At 31.4% G+C, this 22,761-nt stretch overlaps 1 protein-coding gene across 7 annotated transcripts in view; it reads left to right on the forward strand.

Annotated features, from left to right (window-relative positions):
• The window catches only part of LOC143242425 (nonsense-mediated mRNA decay factor SMG5-like), a 36,775-nt gene extending 16,721 nt beyond the window's left edge, over positions 1–20,054 (forward strand). For 3 of the 7 annotated variants that reach the window (XR_013022651.1, XR_013022654.1, XR_013022653.1), the window contains exons 5-11: positions 618–683; positions 962–1,115; positions 2,599–2,687; positions 11,149–11,286; positions 15,377–15,432; positions 17,461–17,582; positions 19,820–20,054. Coding sequence is in view for 3 of the 7 variants with exons in the window: in XM_076485804.1 (XP_076341919.1) it covers positions 618–683; positions 962–1,115; positions 2,599–2,654 (276 nt within the window). In the remaining 4 variants the exon portion in view is untranslated. Of the gene's footprint in view, positions 1–617; positions 684–961; positions 1,116–2,598; positions 2,688–3,672; positions 5,914–6,146; positions 6,319–10,375; positions 10,509–11,148; positions 11,287–15,376; positions 15,433–17,460; positions 17,583–19,819 lie in introns of those variants that run through there. The other 4 variants (XR_013022652.1, XM_076485804.1, XM_076485806.1 and 1 more) reach the window with 4 other exon arrangements.
• Positions 20,055–22,761: the final 2,707 nt, after the last annotated feature.

The raw sequence follows: 22,761 nt of genomic DNA on the forward strand, positions 1-22,761 counted from the left end.
TCCATCTCTAAATGTTATTGTGTTATTGACTAGTTACTGGTGTCCATCTCTTTTTCATAACTGTTTCTTTGTACACTTCTCTTTTGTTCTTTTTTTCTGTTTCTGTTATAAGCATTAATGATAAACCAAAAATTTGAATTTGATGCCGACTGAAGAAATGTGTAAATATTATGATAAGACAGTTAAAGAGTAAGTGAATATTTGTTTGAAACTTCCTGATGAAACCATAAACAACAGAAGAGTTTTGGAGAAAGAAAACTAACACTGGAAGTTTTTGTCTGACTTGTATGCACCATTATTCCAAAAACTGAATTGTGAATTTTTTATTAACTTTAGAGAAGTATTGAATTAATTTCATACTTCTGTTTTATGTCATTACACAAGAAGAAACCTTGCACTAATTACTAAATGATATATATGTATATATATAAATGTATGTGTGTGTGTGTGTGTATAGTTTCTAGGCAAAGATGAGACTTGTTTAGTTTAGTGCCTGGGTTTTAACAAGCAGAATAAATTACTTTGTTTTTATTTAACCTGTTAAATTTTATTCAGGTATTTGTTGTTTTCAAGAGTATTTTTTAGTGTTAATCTTTTGAATTAATTATATTTCTCAGGGAGTTGAGCAACCTGTAGGTCAAAGAAAACAGATGATGTGGAACATGGCTCATCTGTGGTTGAAGGTAGGAATGTTGTGAAAAATATATTGTCATGACTCTATAGTATTATTACAAATGTAAATATATGTTAACTGTCTTATGTTGTATAAAGCATATCAGTTTATGATGTCTATTTATTTTTTATATATTTTTTGTTCTTGTTTGCAAATTCTACTTGACTAATATTTTAATGTTAGTGAATTTTCCTTTAGTATACAAATTTTTTAAATAATGAAACATATCAGTAATATTTTTTTGATTCATATGTCTAATATTTCACTGATATGGGTATGTGGATCTAGGCTGATGTGAATGATTTGGAATCTAAAGTGAAAGGAGGAGGATTTCCCCAACTTTCCCCTTATCTGGTTCCTGACATTAGCTCCTTCTGTCAACATTTGGCATTGTTAAAGCAGCTGAGATTATCCAAGAGATTTGTTATTGTGCCATCTGTTGGTAAGTACATTCAGTAGCACAGTTTACTTCCACTATTAGTTTTTGCTTCGTAATTAATAAATAAAACTGAAGGTTATAGATACTCTTGTTGAGTCAAGTTACTCAGCACAATATGAAAGTCAAACATAGAAAATTGTGTTATTCCCTTCTTACTCAGAGAGGTTGTTCCACTATTACTTCTAGAACCTTCTAAATGTGTGTTGAAAGTTTTTAATACAAATTTGTATTTCATCTGCTATTTTCTCAATTTTTAACACTATATGGGTGCTCTCTGTTTGACTGGCCTTGTAACCAACACAACAAAACATGATATCTTAATTATCCTTTCCTTCTTTTTAGGATGACTGCAGATTTCAGCAGAAAATTACAATTATTTATCCTAAATGGCAACAAGCTTGTAACAGTGTACTTCTGTTTTTAATTTTGTTGTTTTGTTTCTCTTTTATTCATGCTTCATTATAATCTATAGTAACAAAGTGCAGGGAATTTATTTTAAAAACAATTAGGATACGTCACCTATCATCTAACAACATATATTCTTTGTGCATTCCTCAAGGCAACAAAATTCCCATTTACCTTTTTTTTTAATCTAACCTATTAAATTTTTAATTTGTACATTTTAGGACTTTTTGGTTAAAGTTTACACATCTATAAAAAAAAGTAACATGTTAAAGAAAAAAATTCAACACTTCAGGATTGAAACCTTTTTGATCTTGGAAGCTGATCTTCATCGAACCTAAGTTGGTTGTCCCAAAAATAATTGTATAATTTTCAAATACTCATTTTGGAAATAAAGTTCAAAGAGTAAACCAGAATTACTCATACTTATCTTTCTTTCTAACTTACCTACTTATGAAAAGGTTTAAAACATTTCATTACCTAGTGGAATACTGATATCCTTTTACTAAAATGAAACAAAGACATTACAGTCACGTAGGTCATAGAATGGCTTTTTTATTGGTTATAAATATGTAATGTTAACAAGAAAGCATGAGTAAATAAATAATTTAGAAAGAGATCAGACATTCTTATTTTAATTTCTGGCCTGTTACTATCTGTTATCAGAGTATCTAATTATGGAATATTGTAACACTTAAAGGGAAGAAAGAAAGCTTAAAACAAATAATTCAGAGCTAAAAGGTATTGTGTGACATGTAGAAATAAAGATTAAAAATTGACATAAATATATCCTTTTTAAACTAATTGAAACTTGAATTGTAAATTATGTATTGATGCCAAGCATTTTCACGTGCATTGACAATAAAGTTGTTTAATTGCATTTTAACTGTAACTTAGTAAAAGTTATGATGTGCACTGAACACCACTATATGACTTGAAGCAATAATTCAGAGTTCAATATTCATTAAGTATTTTTTTTCTCCTAATTATAAGTGCTTTTTTTGTGTGTGTGGCAAATGTAAGACATGATAGTTTGAATGTGATTTTATTAAAACTCCTTCTTTGTTTCCTCACTTGTTATTAGTGACAGCTGGTCTTGATGAACGTAAGAAAGAAAGTGGGAGCAAGAGAAGCAATTAGGTGGCTGGAAAATGAACTGAGGCATGGAACTAGGTGAGTAACGTTTTTTAGTTTTTACTGAATAACCTACAAGTAAAAATGTTGTGTTGGAATACAAGAAAATGTCTGCAAAAGTATAATATTTATCCAACCATATATTTTTATATTCAGTTAAAAAAAATTAAAAACTAACATGTAATATACGTATATTGTGTGGGAAAAAATACTTTGATTCTGTAACCTCCATTATTTTGGTTAAATAATTCATAGTTTATAATGTTAAAAACCATGTTTTAATACCTGTGATGAGCGCAGCACTGATTGGTAGCTCATTGTGTAGTTTGATTTTAAACACTAACCCGTTACCATACTCTTTGGTTTGGAAGTATAATTTGTCATCGGTTATTATTATTATTATTTGTTTGTTTTTTTCAATTTTTCTGTGCAAGTTTCATCTATGTTTTTATTCCCAATCTTGAAAATTGAAAATATTCTTTCCAACTTGTAAAGAAAAAAAATAATGCCCTACGTCACGAATTGGAAATTATCTCTATTCTTATACTTGCACTTGTTATTTCAAAATTCTAGGCATAGTTAAAAACATTCTTTATCTTTCAGAAGTCACACTCCGTTTGTCACCTTGTAATAATTTTCATCTTTCAAAAAAAAATTAAATTCAATAAAACTATTACTGCTATTTCTTAATATTTTCAGCTGGAAAATGATTGTTGTGAGGCAAATATTTTTGACTTAGTTATTACTTGCCATCATATCATTTATAAACATCTAACTAGGGTTACACTACCTCTTTGTTTATTTCTGTATATAAATATATAATAATAAATAAATTGGAAACATTGTTTTGAATTGGTTTGATAGTATAAAAGGTACTAATATTGTTGAGTTTGTTTCTATGTATAAGTGTAATGATAATTAGGTTTAGGATATTTTCAAAACCTCATTAAAAAAAGAGTAATTTCAAGTAACCAATCTTGGATTGAAGACCAGAGCTTACAAGTGTCTCATCCTGGTCCTCTAGACAGAGGTTGGTGTCAAGGCCTAGAATGTTTAAACTAAGAGCAGTGGTGAGAATTTTGAAGACAAGACCACAGTCAGTAGTGCAGTTTTATTAAATGAGATAAGTTTGGCTTAAAATAGACACTTTTGATACAACCATAACAGTCATAAATAGAAAAGTCTTAAAGAATAGGCTAAATAAGTTTTTGGTCAAAACAAAGATAAGGTTTGCGTCTTTACAGAATATACTTTGTTATAGTGGTACTCAAATGTTTTATGTTACTGCCAATAACAACAACAGATACACAAGTTTTACAAAGTGCAGTCCATCCCAGAATTTTTTGGTTGGAATTTCATCTTAACATCTGATGTATTACAAAATGGGATACTTCTCTTTGACACTGTATTGTGATTATTATTATTATTATTGCTTGCCTATTAATAATAATAGTTAGAAAAGAAGTACCATTTGATAAATATATTTTTATAAGCTATGTCACAAAAATTACCAGTTTATTACATTTTGTATAGCATTGCCAAATCAATGTGAAAACTTTTTCTCTAACTTTATTGTTATTTTGAACTAAACCTCTGAAAATTAATGCAATGAATACCTGAGCACATCCCTGTAATATCAGGACTACAACACAGGAATCATTTTTCAGAGTTCCTTAACAACTATTGCCATCCTTTCATAGGTTTATCAGTGACTTTTGGAAATTTTTTTTTTTCTTCAAATTTAGCTGTTGGTTATTTATTGAAGCCACTTGTGTGCATTTTACATGAAGAGAGGTTAAACAAAAATATTTATTAAATCCGTTTATAATCTGTTTGGTCTCAATGATCTTTGCCTTTCATTTTAACACATTGGATTCTGTTTTTTCAACGGAGAAATTTGAATATGCAAATTTGACAATTTTGGGCTGAATAAAAAAAAATTAAAACTGTTCCTTTAATTCTGAGAATTTTTGTGTGTGTATGTTTTACTAGGTACAGAGTATTACTAGTGACAAACAGAAGGTTAAATCTAAAATATGTGTGGTGTTTATCATACTACTCTTACTGTAGAAGTTTTACCTCAGAACTGCTTTCAGTATTGGTAAAGGTAATTCATCTTTCTTCAGAAATTTATATTGATTTTAAAATAGTGAACTTTGGTGTAGATAACTGATTTTCAGTGCAAACTGGGATGCATGAGACAGAAGAGACATATATCTTTGCTTAAGTTATAATTATTATTGCAAGTAGAAATCCTATGCTAAATGTAATTTTCATTTAAACAGTGACTCAAAATATGTATAAGGTATTTTTAATTGAGTACAGGTATCATACTTTAGTAACTTGGTATTCATTGAGCTACCACAATAAACAAATTCTGTAGTAGTCTTAGTTTTGAATGGATGTCGTAAATAACTTCTGGATACTTAGGTGAGAATCTCTGGTTTGTAACAAGGCAGTTTAAGTTATTGTTATATGTTATATTAGTATTTTCAAAATCAGTAACTTTTTCACACAAATAAGCTGTGAATGAAGTGCTTTTAAGTGAAGGATATTTCTGTCTATTATAAGTAAAATGCTGTTCCTTTCAAATTGGAATTTCAAAATTTGATTTTAATTTTTTATTAAGATCATTGATATTTATGAATATCAAAAACCAAATTATCTATATTTATTGTAATCACAGAAAAATAAAAATAAACAATAACTCATAATAATTGCCTTTGCCTCTAACATTTTTTCGTTCTTCATGTTTTGATACTGAATTTATTTACATTTATACATACACAAGGTGCCTAGTTTGGTAAAAGATAACAAAGTAACATATTTAAATGATGAATTTATTCTGTTCTGTTTTTCTGTGACATTTCAGACATTTTTCAGGAAGTAAATACCATGTGACATAGAAACTGTCTATTTTGTGGTTAATATAAGAAACCTATTTTTTACTGGGTTGGATATTGCTGCAGCATATACTACACTGTTTTTATAGTACACATGAAATCTTTTTAACATTTTAGTAATATGTGCACACAAAAATATGTATTTAATTTTTAGTAAATATGAGGCCTTTACTCTAACGTTTTAGCTTTCTTATTCATTTCTACCGTAGATTTTTGTTTATTTCATTTATTTCTTACTTTATGTATTGATCAACACTTGCCACAATCAGGTCAAACTGTGAACATCATGATTTTTTTAGAGTTACATTCAAGATTTAATTAAACTATGTCGTTATTATGTATGAATAAAGTTGGCATCAAAATTTAATTAATATTTTATAAACTTTAAGTTCTTAACTTTACAAGGATTTATTTTTAAAATGCCCAGTTTCTTTTGATATGAGAATGTGATACTTGCTTTTCAGGATTTTCTTCTTCTCTGATTTATTTATCAACTCTCTGAAAAGTACAAAATTTAACATAAATTACTCATTATGATATAGATATTACTTAGGCAAAACATAATTTTCATAACTTTCTTGTTACTTATTTACAGAGCCATAAACTAGAAAATCAGAACCACCTTGCAACACCCATCTGTCATATCCTGTCTTACACAAATTGCCAATAGTTCACTTGGATATTTTATACCATATTATTTATAATGAATGGAAAGCCAAAGCTGTAATCTATAAAATGACGTAATTTTGTACATTGTCTGTTTCCATTTTTAGTTTCACATTTGTTCTCACTGGCATCACATCAACAAGCTCAGCTGGATTTTGAGGCTCTTATCACATAGTTAGAAAGCCGGAAAAATTATGATAATTATTGGAGATGTGTAATTCATCCATGTAATTTTTCTTTATTTTCTGGTGTACATCATATAATAACAATTAATAAGTTAGATGAGGTAAGATAAAGAGAAACAATAATAAACATTCTTCACAAGATTTTTCTTACTGTTATGTAATTTGATATGGTAATTTAAGCTTTGAGTTTCCAAGTAACTTACTACTTGTATGTGATGGGATTATTAGTTGGAGGCAGTTCAAAGGGCAATAAAATTTAAGTAAAAACATGTCTACTGTTTAAATGTAGTTTGATGTTACATGTGAAGTTGCTTGAGAATGAAAAATGAAAAGATAATTTAGGTCAACCTTGTATATAAGGTGCTGAAAAGTAAATTTTATAATTATTGAAAAGGTTTTTAGAGATTACATAAATTAGTAAATTTTCAAATGAATAAAAGTATTTTTAATTTTAACATGAAAGTCACTTTGCACTTGGACTAGTTAATAAAACTACTTGATAAATTTAGAGGCAAACCTTTATTAACAAGTACTTCATTAAAAATATGTATTTTTTATATACAGAGGTCTTGTAATGTTTACTGCCAAATTGTGTGAAAATACTAAAATATTAAAAGTAATAGTATGGAAATGATAATGAGTATAAAATGGTTACAAACTTGGTTTATTTGACCGAGCTCATGTGAATAAGATTAATTAAAAGCAGCTACATACATTTTTGTTACCAATATGGTTTACACACTTCCAATTCCATCTGGAAGGTGCACAAATCCCTTTGGTAGCTGAAATCAAGTTCTTAGGACTTCTTCTTGACAGTAAGCTGACTTTTATTCCACATATTAATTAGCTTAAAGACAAATATACAACAGTACTGAATATGCTTTGCATCCTCTTTTCCACCTCTTGGGGAGCTGATAAGTGCTCTGTACTTAAGATCTATAATTTTATCTAAGAAGGACTGTCAGTCTCTAGACTGTACTTCATCCAGGGGCTTCCTGCATTTCACCAGTCCAGAGTTTGTAAACAAAATCATATGAAGATTACTTCTCGTATGTTTTCAAGTATCTTTAAATTATGTTATAAAGCTCTGACCTCTGCCACAGTATCCCATCTGCCATTGTATCTTTATGCCTTATTGGGCTATGTATTTTGCAGATAGGTAGTCTAAGATTTATACCTTTGGCCTCCGTATTTAGGCAAAGTTGACTGAGATGATTCTGACATTTCATCCTACTACAGAATCTTATATTCAGCTCATCTCACCATGGATTTTTGCTTTCTCCACTTGTTATTCCTTGAGTCACCTAAAGAACTTGGATACTTCTGCCTGAAAGCACAGTGGCATTTATTTAAGAAACACTTTTCAAGTTACTTTTTTTTTACAGATAACTCAATATCAGTTGACCATGGGTTCATCTGTGGTTTGCAACAACTTTGTATTAGTTTAACAGTTTCCTTTGTGCTCTGTGTTCATTATTCAGTTGTATGTAATATCACTTGCTCTGAAATATATAGAAGTTAGCACTACTCTAATTGTATAATCTCTACTGACTCTCTTAATACTATGAAGGCTGTGAAACCACTTAATATTAGTTCTCATTAAGTTGTCTTGAGTGTTGTAAAATGAATGTACTATTTCTCCCTATCACTTCTTTCTGTACAGTTTTTTAGCCAGCCATTTCTCACCTTTTTAACCATTCCAATCATGATCATTTGTTATGCCTGTTAGGACTCTGTAGTGTTAAGTGACTCATACTGACTCATATCGACGTGCTAAGAATCAATTGTTCATATATTGGATCCTTTGTTTTCCTGTGACTTATCTTCCATTACCTTCATAAGGTGGCTTTGTAAATGATTTACATAAGCCTATAATAAATTATCATTACAGAAGAGGAATCTTCTGTAGGTTGCATCTTACTAGATTCATCATATTTCTGTTATTAACCATCCCAGTTGAATTGCCCTCTATAAGACATTGAGTGGGCTCATATGTGGACTACTACTACTAATTTTCTATTTCAGTTCTTACATTATCTGGCAGTTTCCTTTTCTGAATGCTTTCAACTAAACAATGTACCTATTTTTACTACATCTGTTAGACTCTAACAGGTAATTTTCTCAATCGTATAGTATTTCATTCCAGTATACCTTTATTTTTTGCTGGATCCCTTCTCTGTTTCACACTAACAACAATTTTGATTATAATTACTATGGGCTGCAACAGGCTGTGTTGAAATGAGGTGTTCCATAAGACTATCTAGACACATATTGGATGGTATCACCTTATTATGGACTGCCACTCATGGACAATCACAAGTAGAGCTAAAGGAAATCCTGGTTGTCCCTGCCTATTATCAGGTTGTATAAACTGGGATCAGTTTACTTTCAGACATGTAGGAAACTTGGTTCACATATTGCACAGATTTTAGAGTACTGTTCCTCAGGTCCCTCCAATGCTTTTTATCTCCCAGACGTTACCAGTGATCCTTGGGAGTCCGTACCAACCCCAGTTTTCTGTTGTTGAAGTGGCAGACAAAAGCTTTTCCTTCAGATTGTTTGAGCATGTTTCTCCACTCTAGGAGAAGAGGGCAAAGTGGGGGGGCCTTCATACTTTGTTTTCTCCAAGTGTAAGTGGGAGTGGCACCAGCCTCCACGGGAGTGTACTTGTAATTCCAGTTCAGATTTAACACAAAGCTATCTGGTTGGTGAGTGCATGGCCATCCTATTTTATCAATGTTGATTTCATTTATTGTTCATGGAAGGTGATCCACTATCTTCTCATAATTCTGAAAGTGAAGTGGTCCTATTCTAGGTCCTTGGTTGAGCACAGGTACCATGGAGGCATCCTCATGGATGGGTTCTATATATATATATATATATATATATTTATAACCATTCTGTTCAAAATACAGCAATGGTGTTCTGATGGTGTAAAGAGTATACCATCCCTTAAATTGAGTGGCATCATAGAATTAAACATCTAAATGCAGTTCTCCTCTTCAATTGGATGTGCTCATCCTATCCTCATGCAGATGTTTGGATCCTGCAGGCTGGTTTTTGAATATCAAGAGAGCCAATCAACTTTAGTCCTCACACAGGATTGGGGTTGTCTATCTGTCTCCCTTGATTCTTCCTTCTGTGAATTGGGTAATGGAAAGTAAGCAGTATATTTCTGTTTCTGTCTTGGGCACTCCCTCATTCTCTCATGAGATATGGATGTTACTGACCTTTGAATGTTTTGGCACAGTCCTACAGTGACAGGAGTTTATTGCTTGCAGTGAGCTTCCAGCAAATACAGGATGACACATTTCCAGATTTCTGGGTCAATCCTGTATCATGCCCTGGAGTCTGTGTTTACCTCACATCCATGATTTTAGGGCCTGAAATGACTGTGATGATCCTTGCCTTACCTTCAAGCAAATGTCAGTACCCAGCGAGGAAGTTTTAGATGTGGTTAACATGATAAATATGAGTTGGTTACGTTTGTGTCTGACATCTTAATTAGATGAACACAATCCTCCTATGGCAGTTCCTGGAGGGGGCATATAGATACAAGCCAACTTTAGTTGAAACTGGCACAAAGTGTATGTAGAATAAACAGACATACAAGTGAATCACACTTCTGCTTTATATATTTATATTAATAATATTTTAATATAATAGCCTACATTTAATCCTCATGTTAAGGTTAGCAGTTTAATTTTTAACATTTCTAACAAAGGTGAAGAATTGCATATTGTGTTACATAATCTAACAGCTGTTCAGTTTTAATTAAATTATAATAAATGGTTTCAGCTTGAGTTTTGAGTTAAAAGTTCAAATATGTCTTATGAGAGAAGCGTAAGGTAAAATTATTTTCAAACTTTCTTCACTAAAGTTTGAAATACGTTTCTCTATTTTATTAAGCTTATGATATATATAAGAAGATTGTGATAGTAAACATATATACTGTTACTTTATAAATTGGGAGACTACTGTCAGGCAATATTTTCTGAAGATGGACTTCTCTATGAAGCATGTGTTATGAGTACTAATGAACAAGAAGGGACATGTGTTGTTCACTTTCTTGGGTATGGTAATGAGGAAGAAGTTTGGATTGGAGATCTTCTTGCATCTCAAGGAAAGCATGCAAGAGCACAGCAGGAACTTGCAGCCCAAGGTTATTTTGCTGATAACATTGATGTGGAGGTAAAATATGCATACTCAGTCAGTAATTTAAGACTTGTATAACATTATACATTTATATATATTTATTATATTGACCTTTAAGTCATTGCTAACCTACATCACAGAAGCTACAAGGATGCAGCACATGTGCACCCATCTTACTGTATCCAAGAGCATAAAACTGACCTTTAGTCATCACAAAGTTACCTATCTTGGCTGAGCTTTAGTGGGCTAATATTTTCAGTTATATATGTATTATCATTACTACAATTAACAAATATGTTTTTAAACTTATTTCTTTTGTAAAATATAGAACTGTAAATAAAGAAGTAAAGCAAACAATTATCTCTTCCAGTTACAACCTTTGTACTGAGTTGCTGTTTGCCTTAGGTTGCTAAGATTTAAGAAACTTCACACGTGGAAGATGAGAAATTAAATAATTTTTAAAGGTTTTATATATATATATACATTTGAATAACCAAAAATTTATAAATTACTATATTGATACCATTATAATTTATCAAGTGTAGTAACTAAACTGTATTTGGGTCTTAAAGAATATGAAATTTCAAACAGGCTAAAGACCCAACTTACCAGCACAAAGTAATACTTGAAAATGGTTGAGAAAACTACTTGAGGGATATTTTAAGCTTTTGATTAGATATTCACAAGATGTAAGTGCATATAAGGACCTGTTTTCAAACATGGGAAGAGGTGAGTAGAGCCACTGTGTTTAATTCAGTATATGAATTATATATCAGCAAATAGAAAAGATAGGAGGTTCTTATTTCATATTCTAGCTTCTCAGTATCAGTAATTTGAGTTCCTAATTTGTACAAAACAATAAGCTTCGTACTTGGACACCCAATCTGAACCAATGCTGCATTTAACATACCTTGTGACACACAGAAATCAATGTTTAAAAGTGTTTTTTAATATTTATTTTAAATTAAGAAATCAAATAATGTATAATATGAAAATTTACAGTATAATCTAAAATTTAATACCAAACATAATGACATAAATTCATAAAATAGTATTATAGTAGTATTATAATTGCCTAAGAACAAGCTATTTTTTTATGTAATATATTGTAATGAATATATGTGTGTCCATGAAAGATATCATAAGTGAATGTTTTAAAAGTATTGCATGGTATTGTAAACAGTATAAATACAAAAATACTTTGTTTCTAAACTCTGCCACAGTGATTTTTGTATCTAAACTTTATGTAGTATTTGTCAACCTTTGACTGTGTTCTTTTAGGGTTATTCCCATTTTGTTTACAACTATTTAGTCTCAGTGCCAATGGAAGTAGACAGCCTTGATGTCACTGGTTGCTCCACACATTTTTATTTTTGTGTGTTTTATCTTGTACAAAATAATACTTTTTTAAGAATTGAAGAAATCCTTTTAATTATTGCACATAATAAGTTTTTTTCCTTCAGATAACTTAATACTTGCATGTTAAAATGTTTAAATATTTAGTATTGTACTTAAAGCTGGCAGAAGTATGTGTAACATTATTCTAAAACTGAAATCTATAAAAATTAATGATAATTATTGGAATTATTATTTAAAATACTAAAGATTACTTGTAGTAACATCATTCTTTCCAAGAGGTAACTGCTAAAATTACACTTCTAGTTTCATTTTAAAGGTATTTTAGTTTAAAAATAAAATTGTGTTTTTTTCACCAGGGCCTGGCATGGCGAAGCGTGTTAAGGCATGCGACTCATAATATGAGGGTCACGGGTTCGCATCCCCATCGCGCCAAACATGCTCACCCTTTCAGCCATGGGGACGTTATAATGTGACGGTCAATCCCACTATTCATTAGTAAAAGAGTAGCTCAAGAGTTGGCAGTGGGTGGTGATGACTAGCTGCCTTCCCTCTCGTCTTACACTGCTAAATTAGGGACGGCTAGCACAGATAGAACTCGAGTAGCTTTGTGCGAAATTCAAAAACAAAACAATCTCTTCACCAGAAAGAGTTATTACCTAACTAACTAACTAAACTAACGTGGCAGGGGTTCAGTTTAGAGAGAGAGAAATCAGAAGAGCTCTCTCTCCAACTGGGGTGTTCAGGAACTTTGCAGTTCCTTTTCGTCCCCTTTCGTGGATTGTTATTAAGATTAAGTGGTGTTCTTTTTTTTTATTATTATTTTAATAAATTAATTATCGTTATTATTCTTGACTTTTTGGGTGGAGAATGTCTCACTAAATGTTCTTTTGGGTGGAGGCAAAGGCAGCAGTGGAAAGAAAGGCCGGGACCTGTCCCGAAATGAAAAAGTTGGGGAGATGTGAACATGAATGTAATTCATTCAAATTCAGATCATTATTACCTGAGTGTGCACTTCAGTGTAAGTTCCTGAGCATGCTGCAGGCCTCTAACAAAGCTCTCATTCCTACATCTGTTAATCTGTATTGTACCAGTCTGTTGTTTCATCATTATTAAACCATAGCCCCCCAGCAGTAGGAGGGTGACACATCTTTTATGTGTAGTAGTCACCACAAACACAAGTGTAGTCTTTCCTTTCTTCATTATCAAGTAGAATAATACTAAGTTTAAACTTAACAGTTAGAACTTTCATTTGAATTATGTTGATTTTGATTTTCTTTTAATTCACCTTTTATTGTTAGGGGAAACATGTCCTACTACCTGTTATTGTTATTTAATCCAATGTACAACTTTCATCCAGTAATCTTCAAGGTCATTATTAGATCTATGGCTATTGCCATACTTGTTTTAGTGTACTTCTAATTATTGCCGTTATTTTCTTTCTTTATGATTTAAGAAAAAAGGACTATCATAATATGAGCTTCATGTTTTCTACTGAATGTTCCCACATTAATGATATCCTTCAAGGTTTTTAAAACTCTTTTACAGAAGTCATACTATACTGTAATGACAACTGCAGACAATGATCAGTGATATTACTGCCATTGTGCACAATTTGGCTGGGTTGATTCTTATCTCTGATATAGGATACTAACTACACTTGCTTTAACTTCTCATTGAAGTTCTACTTTTGTCTTTCTATGTTTGGGATTTACAGTTATGTGTCTTTTGTTTTCTCTTTCTGCAGTTAATTTCTGCTATATCTTGAACACCTGCATGGTCCTCTTTCACTTGATTCTTTGAGTCTAGAGATATATTTTTCTTGCATTTTTCTTTCAATCTACCCTTTTTCACCTTATTTCAATTCCTTTTTTGTTCTTCTGCTCCTTTTTATCCATCATGACCCTTCCAGCTTTTGTGAGGCAGCTTGCACATATCTGTTTTCCACTTTGCTCTGAGTTTTCTTCCATTTGTTCCATTTAGTTGGATATTTTTTTGGACTGCTCCTTGTTAGGTTGCTTTATTTTCTGTTTAACCCTTATCCAGGACTTTTGTCTTGGGTCTTTGTGATATGGTGTTTGGGTTTTTTTGTGTTTTTTTTTAATTAAGTTGGTATCTTCAGCTGATGATGCAGTTCTTCAGCAGTGTTCGTATTCACCAGATTTTTGTGTGTGTCTATATATATTGTTTTTTTTGGAGTGATCCTCCTCTTTCTCTTGTCCTCTTCTTACTATTAACTATCTCCCTTAAGCCATGGAGGCAATTCATTCCTGGAGCTACTTGTTGACTTCAGTCCTGTAAAACCTTTTCCATTGGTGAATCCCTTTGCTACATCCGATGAAGTTCTGTAGGTTCTTTCTCAGAGGTTTTTCCTTCCATCTTTTACTCTGCACCTCTCCTATTGAATAGGCTGTGAGGTAATTCCTCTGCTCCATTCTAGAGTTCTACTTCTGTATTTTTTTTATCATTCCAATGAAGGCAGAAGGCTATTAGTCTGTCCCACTTAACCCAATTTTGGTCTTTCTTTTGGTCAGTTTTCTCATCATGATGGATAACTTCCACATCTTGATTTGTCTACATATTTTTTGCTTCCTTTAATTGACCTCAGTGATCAAATATTTGATTCTCAATAGTTCCTTTTAAGTTGGTTATGGCCCAGACTTTTTTTTTCTCTGAGGTCATATTCTTGAAGCCTATTATATCACTAATCTATAGACACTTGGTCTCCACTTACCACACCGAGTGTGGCTTACTTTGTTTTGACTTCCCTTTTTCTTCAGGAGTAGTCTCATTTTAATCTCAACCCTCCTCTAACTACATTCATGGAGAAGGCACAGCCTACATTTTTTGTCTTTGTCACTTGGAGGTTTTTGATACCAAGACTCTTGTGTTTCCTTTGTTTCCTGGAAATATTACTAATTCCAGTCTGCTTACAGGAAAAAAAGTGATTATCTCTTTAGCTGAAATCTCTACAACTTACATAATTTCATGAACTAACAATAACTAAGGGATAGGTCTAACTCACATATAAATAAACTTTCCTATCTGTGGTACTGAATCAAATCTGACTGTTTAACCTCCACTAATTCAGTAAGTGATTGAGAACATGGTAACAGACTTACTAACTAATTAACTGACACATTATGTGACAGAGTAACTATGTGATACATGTTTCAATATTAAAATATATTTTTTCCAAGTCTTCAAAAACTTAAGATGCAGCATGTAAATCACTCCAACTGTAAACACTTAGAACATTTATAGACATCACAAAATACAAAACATCTCAATTAAAATTATAACAAGAAAAACATATTTCTAAATTTTTATAACTGAATTTTTATTGTAATAAAGCTAACTATAAGTCAAGGTAATTTTTTCATTGCTTTTTTTTATATAGATTGTCACTGTTTATTACTTATGTATATAAGCTTGAACCGTTTTGTTCAATTGTATGTACAAGGTTCCAATCCAGCTTGGCAGTATGCTGATCAACTCCATGGACCATCTACATCTTTTGTAAGTCCATATATGTTGAACTGACTCACTCATTTGTCTTTAAAAGAATGTAAACTCACCTCTCAGTTCTTAAATAATTTCTCAAAAAACAAAGAGTACATATGTTTATGCTAATATGTTATTTGGTTTACTAGCTTGCAAGGTTATCCCACAATTTGCAAATGTTTTCAGACAAATAACAGAGAAATTTACATATGGCATCACTGTGGTGAACATCATTTTTTTACACACATTTGTCAGAATTTGTAAATATTTTCTTAATAATATATTAGTGAATTTACAATATAATGCACACAATTTCCAACAATCAGTGAACAGTATCATTGTAATATTTTCCTTTATTTGAGTAGTCATTTTTCCAAACATCACTTATATGAACTTGTGGCTACCTTTCTTCCATTCATTGCTCATTTAATGAAAAAGATATGTATCAGGTTTTATGTATGTATGTATGGACTGGATTTTTTGCAGTAGGTGTTTGTAACTTGTTGGCAATAAATTTCAACAGCAAACAAATAGCACACATCCACTTGCTTTTAAAAAAAGTCAAATTTACATACAAATGTTTGTTACACTGTTGGTTATCAGAGTTGTATCCAGAGCTTTAAATAATTGTTTCCTTTCATCAAAGTCCACACAGGCTGGTTCAATTACTTTAGAATGCAGTTGACAAGACAAATTATTTTTCTCTACTCTTATCACAAAAGTACCAGCAAATAATTCATTTATATTACCCTATGGGTTACCACAGTTGTATCAGGCTTTATAAACACTCCTTAACAGTACAAATTTTTCTTGTTATCTGAGTTAAACTGTAAAACTCCTTTTAAGACATCAATTATTAACAATTTTAAAATATTTCTTTTACTTAACTTTGTTTGGTGATTGCCACAGTTGTATCCAAGAAAAAAAATAGTTTAAAGTTTTAAATAAAATTGTGATTTCCTATAGTGAAAAGAATATTTTGTAAATATATTTGACTTGTTTTGATTATTTCAAAAGTCAATTGAATGCCACCCAGTTTGTGTTCAAATTTTTCACAAATGCTTATTTTTAAAGAATTCTTCCCTCTTTTGCTATTAAAATCCTGATAACATGACTAGTCTGTGTGATAAATGGCATTTGCTAATTGATTAGTTAATAGGCTCATTAATCAGCTAGGTTTGATTAATTAATATGTGCATGCTCCACTGAACGATAGACTTATAAATATTGCAACTCAATAACACTGTAGTATATCATTCAATTAGTAAAAATTTAATTTTAAACAAAAAATCAAAACAATAGTAAAGTATCTATTGAGCCTTTAACAGTGTTCATGTGATGTCTGTGTTTCATACATATACATATGCTCATCAAATTATAGGAAAATTTTAAGCCAATACTAGGTACCACTATTTAGTGTGTTTGTACTAAATATCGTGCACTTTGATTAAATAGTTTCTACTTTGAGAAGTAAAACCAAAAGGTATCAGTGACATTGCTTTTGTCTAGAAATGGTTAAATGAGCTAAACAAAAGCTACTGTTTAAAATTAACTTTGAACATATTGTGAACCATATTGTCTGCCTCAGTGTTCATCTGTCTCCCATTCGAAAGCTGCACTTGCAGACAAAATCAACATTCACATGCAGGCAAAACCAGCATTCACTTCAGAAGTGATGCGAGAACAAGAAGGAATGATGTTGACACCAGGTGTTCTTTTTTTGCAGGATATTCTAAACTAAATTATTAAGAATTAATAACACTGTCATTCACATTTTAAAATTGTAACATAAATAATAAAATGTTGATTTATTATATGTTATTATTGAGCAGCTCTTAGCCTGACTTAAGTGCTGTGCAGTTACTTTTCATGCTGCGTAACATAAATAGCTCAAAGCTTTACTCTAAGTGAATAAAATCAAGAGTGCAACACAACTAACCTTTTTAAAGTCCATAAAATAATTTTAGAAAAGATTATCTTAAATGTTTTCTGTCACTTGTAATGGATACTTTTGCTTCTAACTTACTATTTTACTTAATTAAGATTCCAGATATTCCACCACTACCACTTTTCCTCTGGATGATGATGGTGTCACAGATGACGAAGCTCTAGCTTCAATGCTGATGTCATGGTATATGAGTGGATACCATACTAGTAACTATCAGGTACATTATAAAGAAATCTTATGAAGTTATCAAACATTTTTTGTCAAAAAAATTGTCCATTCTATTTTACTATTATATCCTTCAGTATGTTCAAAAGTTCTGAGTAACTGTTTTTGACTCTGTTACTAAGGATTGATGATTTCTGTCATCTAATTCTTAATGTATGTACACTTGAAAATTTCGTTTTTTAAATATCTGCATAAGTATTACCTTTTTTGTATGGCCTAATAATTAGTATTTCAGGTTGTGAGGGTGGATAACTTGAAATTGTGAGTAGCAGAACTTGAGTTATAGGAAGTGTTTGACTTAGCTGTTTAGCCCTTATGTACATAAGGTGCATCTTTAAGTTGAAAATTCAAATTTTCTAATTTCTTATCTTCTTTTTTATAACACATTGAGCAGTTTTATCACTAGTATATGATTCCATATTGGATTTTGTTTATAGCTAAACAATACCAACAAGATAAATTCTCTGTTAATTTATTAAAGTTACATTAATTACACTGCACAACTATTTTTTTGAAAAGTTTTGCTTTCCAAAAAAGTTGTTGCTGATTGTGGCAGATACCTGGTGGGTATGCATAGATATAGTTTTGGTTTTGCTTCATCACATTGGAACTCTGAGAAATAGTCAGTTAACTGTTTACTGGCAATAACGTATTTAATTGCATTTATGTTTCTAATATGCTATTAAGTTCAACATAATTAGAAGTGTTTTGCTCCTGATTTTCGTTTGTATTCAATGTTCGGTGCATCACGTTGCAGTGTCCAACAGTAGTCAGCAAGCATTGATGGATTCCAGTTGCCCAGATATCATTTTTCCATTGTAGCAAAACTGAAGATTTCGATGAAACGGTACATGATGGGCAAATTTGGATGTGATTTTTTTGATCAACAGCCAAAAAACCTATAAGGAACACCCAACAGTGTTCAGAAGCATAAACTTTGTTGTGCAGTGTTATTAGTAGGATCGTAACAGACATTATTGTGAGGCAATTACCATGTTACAAGTAGTACTTAAATCACTGGATATGCAGTCTGTGATAAATGTATGAATCACCAACTCCAGAAGATTTATACAGTAATAAGGAAATGAGACAGAGGTGAAGGTTTAAATAATAAATGAAATATGTATTCAGACCCTTCCTTATCTACTTTGTTTTAGTAACCTTATACTTTTAAGCATCTGCTGGTTCTCATTACTTGAAACATTTTTTAATAAATGATTAACAAAATCATTGTAAGAAAATAAAACCAAGTAAAAGAAAATGCTTACTGGGAAGCAGAGATTTGGTTGGCAGGAAGAATTACATGGCTATGATGACTGGCAGTGTTTGACTCACTATAATTTTACTCTAGCATTTATATAATTTAGTGATTTAGAAGTTTTGGATTCTGATATGCATATGAACTCAATGAAAGTTATTGGTAATCCCAAGAATTACTGCTAAATAAGGACTGGACTGTTCCTCTTGGATGATTTTTGATAGACGTGCATGAATCAGTTAATGCTGTCTGTAGACCAAGGATAACTTCATGATTGAGATTTCTTACCACAAGTTTAATAGTGTCTCTATTTTATACTTTTACAGCTTTGCTGTTTCTAAGCCTTATTATATATGATATATGTAGAAATATTAATGCATATAAGTAACTTGTATCCATGTGAATGCTTACATTCCATTGTTCAGTTATATCACTTGATTAAACAGAGCTGCATTTCTTTGAGTAACTTATTGTATCTGTATTTTTACATGTGTAAAGTCTAGGTATGTGATAATTTATAACAACTATATGCATGTGTTATCAATTTCATTATAGATTACACTCATTTATTAAATATATTTTGGTTTCATTTTACTCTTCTAGTATGTTAATTATGCCCTAACTCTCGACGTGTTGAATGTTAAGATCTCAGGCATTCTTTAACAAGGTTATCTCAACCATTAAATCAGGGGTTCCCAACCGGTGGGTTGCGGCCCCCCAGGGGAGTCGCGTAGCATTGTTAGAAGTAGCTTGGGATAACATTTATTTTATTTCATCAATTATATTTTCATGTCGCGAGTGCCAAAAGGTTGTGAACCCCTGCATTAGATAATACATTACTGTTGGATAATGTTTTCTCATAATAACTACTTACTTTCCTTCTTTTTCTACCCATAATTATTTCAGGGTGAACTTTGAACCTTAATCTTTAACACATGACAGTGACATTATTTTTATTCTTCTTGTTCTAGGCCTTACGACAAATGCGTACTGAAAGCTGTGAATGTCAAGAACATGGCAATAAAAAATGTTGTCTTCGTTGTTCATCATGAATTATTGTATCAAAAAAAAGAATTAGTTCTTTCAAGTTTTTTACTGAAATTGCTCTGTCTTATTCATGTAAAGTAATATTCTTGTAAATTCTTTAAGAAGAAATTATGCAGGTTATGTATTGTTTTTATAAATAAATATTTGTGTTTTCATCAACTCATTGCATGAAACATCATTTGTTGACAGTGTGTTACATATTTATATATTGAATATTTATTACGTTGTTTTTACTATAGATGTTACAGAAATGAATGTTCTTAAACTTAATTTTTTGTTGTTATTGAAATATTTTTGATATACACTTTTCTAATTCCTGAAAATCACTAGAGGGTCTAGATAAGGAATTTTAGTATTAAAAAGTACAAAAGGTATAATACTGCTGTTGTATGACAAGTATAATTAATTATAATTATGCTTCACACCATAAGAATTGCAAATTGCTCATTATAGCCAGTCACTTCTGTAATTATGATCAATAATGTTTTGTCACTGAGTTACGAGATTCACATTGAAATCCTGTTGTTGAGATATTCATATGTGCTGAAGGAATACAGATATGTTGTAAGCTATATAAAGCATGAACCTGAAGTGAAAAGATGAATACTTTAATCAGACTGGACTTGCTTCATTAACTGATTAATACAGTGTTCTTAAATCATGGTATGTACAAGTAAAACCAGAAAAGTTGGCAGTGCATGTTGCTAGCTGTTTGTCTTTCCTCCAGTCAGTAACTCAAAATGAGTGGCAGCAACAGAGATAGCCTTTGTAGTTTTGTCATATCAAACAAATAGTGAGCAATTTTGATGTTAATTGGAATCAAATTTGAGATCCTTGATTTGTGAGCTCCCTCTCTCAAATTGCCAAAGCTTAAAATCTTGAAGTCAAAAATAAATAATGAAGCTAAAACTCAACACACAAAATATACCATTATCTAGCTCTGTACTTAATAATAAACAAAACATATATTTATTATTCAATTTTTTAAGTATTGAAGTAATCAAAATATCTAATTTTAACAGGTTTATAATTTCATGACAATTGATATGATTGCAGTTTTTATTAACTCTTTAAGTTCAAATGAATACCTCATTAGGTTCTTGCTCATGTAGAGAATGATACACAATTTAGCTGTGTCCACATACATCCTTTACTGCATGTGTCATGAGGATTTTAGTGATTTGCATTCAGGATTTAATTAAACTATTTTTTACGTTCTACTAATTAGTATAGCTTAAAATTGTAGCTAAAAATCTATATTTTACAATAGTATAAGTTTTAGTTTCTTACTTTTATAAAGCAATATTCTTTAAAATCCCAAATTTCTCCTACTGTGACAAATGTTACAGTTTTATTATAGACTGTCCCCTTTTCAAATTTATTCACAACTATAAGTACAAAATTTAACATATATTACTCACTATATTACCATCATCACTGAAACAAAATATTTATAGCTTTGTATCTTGTTTAGTTACAGAGCTATCAGATAGAAAATCAGACACCTCTTGCCACACCCACCAGCATACACAACAATATTACACTTTCCAAAAAAGCACAGAACATAGTTAGTGGAGCAGAGAAATTATGTAAAAGCTTTACGAGATGTTTGTTGGACTCTGACAAATTGTTGCTGACTTGAAATGCTTCCCAAACACTGTCAAGTACACCATAGATCAAGAGACTGAGATGTGTAAATTTGAAAATAGGAAAGGAAAAGTAGAACACCTAAATTAAATGATACTGATGTTTTTTAATATCTTTGTTTATGCAGTCTTTGAAGCAGAAGGAAGACTTTTGTTGATCTCAAACTATGAGATAAACGACCATGTACCAAATAACAGAAAAGTGACCAGATCTACAGTATCAAGGAAACTCGATGAGAATGGAGTATTTGGTCATGTAGCAGTTAAGAAAACCTTGACCTCGTCTTTCAAGTATTGTCAAGATACTGAAATTTGCTAAAATTACGTAAACTGTACTGTTGATGATTGGAAAGAGGTGTTATGGACAGTTGAGTTAAAGTCTGCAATATTTGGTTCATAACATAGGTTATACATCCAGCAGAAGAAAAAAAGAGTGAAATATATTTACCTCAATATAGAGCATCTACCATGATGTATGGGGGGGAACCAGTGTGATGGTTTGGTGGTGTTTTTGAGCTGAGGTGACAAAAGATATTTGTAAAATAGCTGAAACAATGGACCAGTGCAACTACCATCAGATACTGATCTGTCAAAGTATACTCAGTGGTTTGCATATTACTGGATTGTACTGTCAAGAAGTTAATGATTTCAAACACTCATCCAACCTAAGCAAAAAATTACTTAGCTAAGAAAGAAACTGTTGGAGTGATGGTCCCCAAAGAGCTCTGATCTCAGCCCAGTTGAACAAATCTGGAATTTTATAGATCAAAAACTTGACAAATCAAAAGTTAATTCTGAAGAAAATTTATGGAGTGTATGAGAGGATTTGGAGTAAAGTCCCAAAGGACAGTTGGATTAAACTTGTTGCAGAAATGCAATTATTAGTGCAAATGGTAGACATAGAAAATATTAACTGTGCTAAACTCAAGCACTTCCACTGAGTTTCTGTTATACTAAATATGCAGGTGAATAAACTTTTAATGTTTCACCTGTGATTTACCTTCCATTATTATTGGCCAGGTGATTAAGGCACTCGAATCGTTATCTGAGAGTCGCGGGTTCGTATCCTCGTTACGCCAAACATGCTCGCATTTTCAGCGGTAGGGATGTTATAATGTGAGGATCAATCTCACTATTCGTTGGTAAAAGAGTAGCCCAACAGTTGACGATGGGTGTTGAAGACTAGCTGCCTTCCCTCTAGTCTTGCACTGCTAAATTAG

Source organism: Tachypleus tridentatus, unplaced genomic scaffold (assembly GCF_004210375.1).
Source record: "Tachypleus tridentatus isolate NWPU-2018 unplaced genomic scaffold, ASM421037v1 Hic_cluster_2, whole genome shotgun sequence".
Classification (NCBI taxonomy): Eukaryota; Metazoa; Arthropoda; class Merostomata; order Xiphosura; family Limulidae; genus Tachypleus; species Tachypleus tridentatus.